This window comes from Diorhabda sublineata, chromosome 1 (genome assembly GCF_026230105.1).
Source record: "Diorhabda sublineata isolate icDioSubl1.1 chromosome 1, icDioSubl1.1, whole genome shotgun sequence".
Lineage (NCBI taxonomy): Eukaryota > Metazoa > Arthropoda > Insecta > Coleoptera > Chrysomelidae > Diorhabda > Diorhabda sublineata.
This window is the reverse complement of record NC_079474.1, coordinates 44,857,052-44,866,172: the sequence shown is the minus strand read 5'-3', so window position 1 is coordinate 44,866,172 and position 9,121 is coordinate 44,857,052. Positions and strand designations below refer to the sequence as shown.

Below are 9,121 nucleotides of genomic sequence, written 5' to 3'. Positions count from 1 at the left end.
AAAATGATATTAAATATTATGTGTTTTTCATTTTCCGCCTCTCGTCAGCTTTCAATCACATAATTATCTATAAAGTTTTACAAAAAATCGAAGAGCTATCCATCGAGAAGAGAAAAGCCACAAAATATTTAGGATTCACATTAAACTCGATAATGAGTTTTGGAGAACATACCTTGTACATTAATAATACAATTAATAATAATTGAAGTATAATAAAGGTATGAATCGGTTATGAAAGACACATTTCTCAGAGTAATAAATTTATTAATAAATAACTTCACAAACTACACAAAAACACATTCTAAACTTGATAGAAAACGTGAAATCAATTGCACTGTGGTGCATAGTGCTACACCTACAAAATAAAAAGAAAACGGATATAAATTAATATATTACATACACATTTAGTAAGTTCTTTTGTACAAGTCTGCGTAGAATATGAATTACAGGCATTTAGAACAATAAAGGATAAGGTCTAATAGGGGAAATTTAATAAAAATATTTGGATTTGTGATACAAGTCGTGACAAACAATTAAACTAATTTACTGAAACTTGAATTCTTAGCCTCAAAAAATATTGATAAACTTATATATTAATATAATATTGAAAATGTTTTAAAGATACATATCATGTCATATATTTTTTCTTTCATCCATCCTCGTAGATACTAACTTACTGAAGACCACATTTTGCCAAAATGGCATTACTTAATATCAAAATTATTAGCCTTAATCCTTCAATACTATTTTTGTTTGCATATGTTTCAAATTAAAAATAATTCAATAAAATAATAAACATAGTTTTTGCCAAGATTTCATTTTTTCTGTCAAAATATGCTATTTATAGTCCTTACTTAAAAATTGAATAAAAGAAAAATAAATTTCAGCAGTCTTTAAAAAAAAATTAACAAAATTTATAAAGAAATCTACTCGTAAACATAAAACAAAATATTTCAAAGGCAAAGAAGAGGTTCAGGAATAAACACACATCTGCATATTGTTTTTTTTTTTCTACAAGTTGTAACTTTATGTGGCCAATAAAGGGACTCAATGGTATGACAATTGCTTTAAAATAAGAAAGCCAACTCCATGAGATTGAGAAATAAATAGATTATAGGTTCTTTAACCGTTTGTGTACCTTTTTAAAAGGTACAGCATTCTGAAGTTACTTTTAAGGTTTTGAACAAAGTTGATTATCCCTTATAACCCCTTCAATTGCAAAAAAAATATTTTATAAACATTAATAAATCATAATTGGGATTTCAAGATCAATCTGATTTTCCAATGAATAACTACATGTTATTTTTATGGGAATCCAATGTCTATCGCAATTCACTGGAAAACCATTGTCAAAATCAAATTGTAAAAAAAAATTGAAAAAAATAAACTTAAATATTCAAATTTTATTGAAATGCATACATACACTAAAACAGAATTCAAATTATTATATAATTATATTTTACAAGAAACAATAATTTTAATTGATTCTAAAAGTATAAGGATATTGAAAATAGAATGTCAGCAATTATTTTCTTTTCTAGCAACAAAATATATTTACGTGTCATTACTTTGAATTTAGAAACCAATTGAAGCATCAATTGTTGGTGAACAAGAAGAAATTTCGGCATTGTGTCAACAAAGAGAATATGTAGTTTGGTATTTGATTATACGTAAAATCTTTCGATATCTAAAATCTCAATTCAAGAGAAATTACAGTCGAGTATTACTGCGAATTTAGAAATCAATTGAACCACAGATTAGAAGAGAGTAAAAGGCAATTCGCTACGTGTCAAATTTTTTCATTTTATTGACGTAACGGTTAATTGTGAGTATGAAGAAAGGAATAAAAACCATTCACTTCGCATAAATTGGTGGAACCACAAAAACCGTTAATAGAAGGGAAGAAATAAATCCTTTCTTTAATTCCTTCTTCCAACTGACTATCTTTTACTATTTTTTTTTTCAATATATAAAAACACGTCGCTTTTGGTAGTGTCACATTGGTTTAACAACGTTGCAGAAACAGTTTTATTGAATTAATCTAGTCAAACTACTATTTAAAAGATTCAATACAAAATGTTGTAAATCTTGCCTCTAAATTTGATTACTATCTAGAGGCACTGAAAACTATGTAAAAACATAAAAATATATATCAGAATGTGATATGAATTTATTGTTAAAATATTGAAAAAATGTTAGATAATTCTACTACTTATCTCAATAGTACTAAAACAAGTTTATTTCAATTAAAAAAATCAGTTATTACAAATATTATAAAATTAAAAATATCTTCACATAGCTTAATAACTCTATTTCAGTGTAAGTATATGGAATTATCTCATTAAAAAAATATGATCATTAAAAATTAAAATCATTCATCTCATTCAAAATTAATACATAATTCCATGCTTTTTTAAAAATAATTATAAGCATTCAAAAACATATCAAACAACATAACCTCATAAACGTTTTAAAGTTCTCTTTTTGTCTTTAAGTATTTTTTTCTTTTCTGCTGTTAGTTTTTTATCCCCTGCATGTTTTTTGGCAAGCGGACCTTCACCAGGATAACCCTTACATTTATGTTGCTGAAAATAATAGAAAAACCAGTGAGGATAAATTAATTCAAGAACACTACAGCAATATTAAAAAAAACTCTTTTTAACCACCACAATTTTTCATAATCAAATACATTATATGAATCTAAGTATTTCAATTAGTTTATAAAAAAGAAAATTAACAAAACAATCTATAATGTATAAAAGAATGTAATAAAATAAGAAAATCATATAAACTATTTTCAAATTATCAGTCTAAAGGAGCTATGTATTTCATTAACCTTTTTTAGAATATTTCTAATACCTTCTCTACATTTTAAGAGTATGTTGAGTCTGAGAAATTTCTGATCAACCACTTCAGCAAAGCAATAACTTTTGCCTGTAAATTCAAGTGTATCAAAGATATGTGTAGAAATATTCTCTGAAGATACAAAAGGGGAAACAGTAACCATCCAAAAATACCCCAAAAATAATACAAACAGAAGTTAGTATATATATATATATATATATATATATATATATATATATATATATATATATATAGGTTATATTTCCACTAACTTCTGTTTGTATTATTTTTGGGGTATTTTTGGATGGTTACTGTTTCCCCTTTTGTATCTTCAGAGAATATTTCTACACATATCTTTGATACACTTGAATTTACAGGCAAAAGTTATTGCTTTGCTGAAGTGGTTGATCAGAAATTTCTATATATATATATATATATATATATATATATATATATATATATATATATATATATATATATATATGACCAATAGTGGTGGCTGGTATAAGTATTGGATGTGAATGCATAAGATGAACTAAAAGTGACTTTTCTGCAGCCTGCAGGTCACTTTTCATAACAAAATATGTTATATTGTATATCAATAGAAAGGGCATTTAAAACTGAGTAAAATGACATCAATCACATCTTTCTAATTTAATTAGGAGAGAAACAATGGTGATTTCAAAATATGTTGGTTACATTTTTTAGTGGATTTTGGGAAACTTTACATAGCCGTAATTCTAAAATTTTAAATTATATAAAAAAATTTGTAATTTTCTTAATCTCTATACGAACAACCTTCATACCAAATATCATCAAATTCTGTGGTGATCAAGTAATTTTTTTATTTTAGTATGTTGATTTCATATGGTATGATCATATAACTTTTTGGTCTTAAAGAGGGCTCCAAATTTTTGTGAAGCTGCCTTAGCTAATTTGGTATTTCATATCCAGATAGGGCCAAATCCTGAGCTGCAGTGTCAAATATGATAAATTAATAAAAAACAGTGTTCACCTACCTGTGCATGAATTTCTGTCATCATTTTTGCCCTTTGAGAATAGTCGTCATAATGTTCCAAAAGTAATTTACCGGCTTCTTCATTTAGTGCAGATTCAGCATTTGGTACAATGAGAAGACACTTTACAGTCTAAAAATTGTTCTGGTTGTTAAAAATACTTATTGAACAAATAATTGAGTAACTTACCAATAGTATATGTTTAATTCCGAGATCTGATTTCCAATCCTTCTTAAGAGTGTTTACACAAATTTCTCCATTTGCAGCTACATTGGGATGAAAAATTTTTGTCAGGAAATAAGCTTTAGGAGGTTCCTGTGGAAAACCTTTGCCAAGTGTAAGTTTAACTTTAAATACACCTCCAAAATATGGAGTACCTGGAATAAAAACATTTACTATCATGACTGAAATAATATTTTATATCTATATTAGACATAGTATTCAAAACCACATCACACAATACGCTAACAAAATGGAATCTACAAATACAGAAGGCATGTCTTAAGTTAATAAAAATTGCATATTGCAATTAGTACCTGCTGGTCCATCAATAAAAGCTTGAATATCAGTCACATCTTCTTCATTGATTTGAACTTTTATACCTTCAGGAGGATTATTGACTAGATCTTGCATTTCTTTTACAACCCCTCTTATTATTTGTGGGGAGAGGTTTTCTACATTATTTGACATCTGGAAAAGTTTTTTTATTAAATAACTCATTTATAAGAAAAATTCACATATTTACAGCTCCAGCAGACGCCATTCTATAAAATATCACAATTATTTAACAAAAAAATTAACAATACAAGCATGAATACATTAAAATAACGCCATAACAACTTTAACTAAGCGTTCTAGACAAGTCAGAAACATTTTGAAATTTTCAACCAATCAGATTTTCTCCTTCATTCACAGCTTGTGTTTATCTTCACATGGTATGTTCAGACAAGATTTTAAAAAATCATTTATTAAAACTATCTAGATCTGTACAATCAATTTTCAGGTCAATTGTAGACTGATTTAGTTTTGTTAAAGGCATTAAGCTGCAATACGTATGATTTGTGAAAGATAAAAAAAACATTATGAATTTGAAATATAAAAATGCTAAAGATCGACCATTTTTCCTAACTCACCAGAAACTGCTGTTTTCAGTGTTGCCAAAAGTGTCATGATACCAATTTGTATACAAGCTTATTAGATATAACTAAAAATTTAGAAGTGAAAAGTAATTGGCACAGTCATTATATTAATTTATATTCAATATTTCACATTTTTAAAATTTTTAAATTTTTACCTAAATAAAACTTGATTCTTATTATATCTTGTAATAAACGGCAACGGTGGGAAATTGTGTTCAAAACAAAGGCGCAAATTTCTTATAACGTCTAAAACGTCAGAAATAAAAAGGTCCTGAGTGGATTCATATAAAACTATGGCTGAAACTGTAAGTTTTGTTATATTTTTTTTTAAATTTGTATTTATTACTACTGAGTATTTCAGGATTTAGAAATTACTCATGCGCTTTCACGACATGAGTATAAAAATAGCTCAACAGAAGATTTTCCCTATACAAACATTATTAGAACCTATGAAGAACCATATCCCATATCCGATCCCATTGAATATAAAATACCCTATGCTCAAACCATGGTACAAATATAATATGTAATATAGCAATTTGCTAACGAATTGATTCTCTTTTCAGGAATGTCAGATTCGAAAACTAAGATTATCTTTGGAAACTTACAGAGAATTTTTGCTTAATATTTATAGTATATTATTATGGGAAAGACAATGGCATGCAACATCTTTGGCAGCGGGTATGATAAAATTAATAGTTCAAATGTCTCTATAAAAATATATAATTCTAATTTTTAGGATGTACAGTAATATTTATGTTGATCTGGCTGAGTGAATCCAATTTATTAACAGTTATGTCATTGCTCGGACTGATAATTACAATTGGAGATTATACTTTACCAACACTAATTTCCACTCTTTATAAAGAAGAAACTTGGAATACTCGTAAACAAAATCGATTCGAAGAACTTTGCACCAACATTATTCTGTATAAAACAAAATTTGAGCTGTTGGTTTCTGCCTATTATAGAATGAGAGAAACTAATCCAAAAATGGTATTATAAATTGAAAGAAATACATAAATACCTATCATCTCTTTGAACCCGTTCCTCTCATTATTATTTAGCACATTAATGTGCTTCTTTATTTGTACAACTTTGATTTGCCAAATGGAGGTGTCTTGAATAATTATGGAGGATAGTGTAGTTGATGTTATTTAAAAAGATTTTTTTATTTGTACATAATTAAATCAGTAATTAGAATAAAAAAGTATTCTATAAGTTGATTGGCTGGTATATCTCCAAGTTGTTAATGGCATATTTTATTTAAGATCTATAGGCAGTCATATTTCTCTTTGAGGCTCTAATAATGCTTGTATCAGAATATTCTTGTCTCTAGTTGATCATGATATATGCTGCTATGCTTCTGGATTTCTTCTGTGATGTATGGTATATCAAGATCTTCACCATTTAATACATAGGTGCACCAAATTTCTATGCGATAAGTTCAAGTTGATTTTATTACAATCTTATAAATTTAGATCATATTGTCCATAGTTAATTTATATGTACTTCCTAATAACCAATATAACTTTTTGATTCGCAAATTAATATGTTTCAACTTATTGACTATGTGCTATATGCTTTAAATCCAGGTGTATTGAAAGATAAAGGACTGTGTGTTACTGGTATTTTTATATTATTAACCATGACTGATGTTCTTTCTTAAACTGAATGTTATTTGTGCAGATTTATCTCTATTTTTGACTTCTTTGTCCAATCTTTTAAAATATTCAAGTAGTGTTGGAGATGGGCTGTGGGAGTTATTGGATAAAATGACTGTATCATCTGCAAATGTTTCTATTACAATATTTTCTGGTGCCAGAACACTGCCCTGTGGTACCCCAGGCTTATCAGAAATGTGTCTGAAATTGTTTGCTTGTTAGGTAGAACTTGAATTATTTGAAAAGGTGTTTGTACCACAACTCAAAGGCTTGGCTTATGTCAAGGAATACGGATGAGTAATATTTTGTTTTTTTTTAAGGGATTGGTTGATTATATGTACAACTCTGTGGAAATTGTTGGAAATTTAAAAAAAATGGTTTTAATCCAATTTGTTTACTACTCTCTATTTTGCTTAACTCATTTCGTATTGGTGATTTGTGCATATAGTTAATATTGAAGATCCAATCAGAATTAATTGCAGAGAGATAGAGGGTGGTACACCCATTTTCTCCATCACTCTATCTTTAGTTTAAGCCCACATGAACAAGCCTCACTCCCTCTATCTTTAATCTTAATATTTAGCTGCGGAGGTCATTTTGAAGGGCACGTTCCAGATCAGGCTTATAATTTGTTGCAGTCTTTCCCAAAAAGCATGTGGTCCCAACCGTAATATTACCTTAGGGTAGCCTAATGGAGGGAGCTAGTGATACGAGCCTGGTGATATATTTTGTTGCTATTTTGTAGTTTTAATCTGGTTTTATAAAAAAATTCCAAAACCCACCCTACACGTCAAACTCACCCTCGCGATTACTTGCACTATCAAGTTACAGTAGCCAACTGCGATTCTCGGTAGCAAAATAAGCAAACGACACGAACTCACCGCATATTTTGTTGCTATTTTGTAGTTTTATTCTGGGTTTATTGAAAAATTCCAAAATCCACACCTATCCTGTAAACCTACTCTTTCTCCTGCGGTATTAAGCTACCGTAGCCATTGGGGTAGGTTTTGAAAATTATTGATAAAGTCACCTTGTAACAACAAAATATGTCGCTAGCTCAATACTGAAGTACCGCAACAATACTGCAAATAACCCAAAAAGAGTTATCAAGTAATATGTTATCATGAAAAATGGATCATACCATCTGAAAGCAACAACAACAAACTCTTGCCCTCCAAAATGAACCCCACAGCTTAATATACCTGGGTTTTGATAAATATTTGCTAGTTTAAAAATTTTATAATGTAAAATTAATTGAATTTTATGTTTCAGTATTTCACAGTAACAATTGTTGCTCTTTCAATATTGACATGGATTGGTGGTAGAGTAAACAACCTCTTCCTTACTTATTTATTTATCATGATCGCTTTACTGCTACCAGGGATGATACATCATGGTTTCTTAAATAAACTAACGGAGCAATTATCAAAACTGTTCACAGATCTAGTCGAAAATGCTAAAGCTAAAGTTGGGCAGAAGAAAATTCAATAATATTTTCACTTGTTTTCGTTATAGATTTTCATTTTTTTTTCTTTTAAATTGATATCTTGAGAAATTGCTCAAACTCAGAATATAATTTTAGTTGTAGTTATACAATTTTTCATGAAAAATTCAGTGTGATATTTAGACTGATGTTACCATATAATTCCTTAAATGTAAATTAGTTTTATATTCAATAAAATAGTTTTTCAATGAGTTTTAATTTTTTGTATTACATTCGTGATCATTTTAATAACTAAAACACTTGAATAAAAATAAATTTTATATCACAATTTATGATTTTTATTCATTTAGAGCCACTTTACTTGGTGTCATCATTGCAACCTCATCATCTTCGGAAGATTCAACTTCTAGTACTCTCTCTCTATGCATTTCAATGCCGAGGATGTCTTCGAAGAACGTATGAAAATTAATTTCCTAAAAAATCAACGTTTAGTCGGAAACATAACAACAGATTGAAAGTCCTCCACTGCTTATTTGATCTATAGTCCAAAATTACTGAAAAAATGTTTACGGCCATTTCACTAATAGATTAATAAGGAAAGTTTAGGTGTATGAATCACACTGATACATCACAGGATGTACACGGCAATTGTAAGACCAATCATCTCACATGGGGCACTAGAACTAGTATGACTCAAACCCAACAGCTACACTAGAAGTGATTCTAAATCTCCCTCTTTTCCACATAGTACTGGAAAGAGTGGTAGAGGAAACAACACTTGGAATGTTCAGAGACGAAATAACCAAAGAAAACCGTCCTTAAATAATGACCAATAATGGGACATGCCTCAAGATAATGCATCGAAAAAGTTTAACTTTGAAAAAAAATTACCTCAACACTAAGTTGTTCAAGTAAGTGGGATCATAACAGCATACAAGAAATGATATTAAATGGTATAGGGACGGATCTAAAACAGCAGATGGAACTAGAATAAGAGTGCATGGGCCCAGAACC

The 9,121-nt window shown here is 28.8% G+C and overlaps 3 protein-coding genes across 3 annotated transcripts in view; 1 reads left to right on the top strand and 2 right to left on the bottom strand.

Moving 5' to 3' along the window:
• Nucleotides 1–243: 243 nt before the first annotated feature.
• Nucleotides 244–4,984, bottom strand: LOC130451086 (ubiquitin-conjugating enzyme E2 S). Its single transcript, XM_056789885.1, has 5 exons — nt 4,606–4,984; nt 4,397–4,550; nt 4,050–4,237; nt 3,864–3,992; nt 244–2,585 (listed from the first exon to the last, which is right to left on the bottom strand). Exons 1-5 carry the CDS (start codon nt 4,621–4,623, stop codon nt 2,460–2,462), a joined length of 615 nt encoding a protein of 204 aa, XP_056645863.1. The 5' UTR covers nt 4,624–4,984; the 3' UTR covers nt 244–2,459.
• A 62-nt stretch (nt 4,985–5,046) lies between these two features.
• LOC130451078 (ADP-ribosylation factor-like protein 6-interacting protein 1) lies at nt 5,047–8,435 on the top strand. The gene is made up of 4 exons (XM_056789878.1): nt 5,047–5,304; nt 5,566–5,680; nt 5,739–5,995; nt 7,936–8,435. The coding sequence occupies exons 1-4, from the start codon at nt 5,293–5,295 to the stop codon at nt 8,152–8,154; spliced, it is 603 nt and encodes a 200-aa protein (XP_056645856.1). The 5' UTR covers nt 5,047–5,292; the 3' UTR covers nt 8,155–8,435.
• LOC130444824 (cilia- and flagella-associated protein 251-like) overlaps nt 8,356–9,121 on the bottom strand; it is a 28,956-nt gene continuing 28,190 nt past the window's right edge. Inside the window, exon 19 of the mRNA XM_056780129.1 lies at nt 8,356–8,580. Within this exon, the coding sequence (XP_056636107.1) occupies nt 8,446–8,580 (135 nt within the window). The 3' untranslated portion in view covers nt 8,356–8,445. The remainder of the gene's footprint in view (nt 8,581–9,121) is intronic.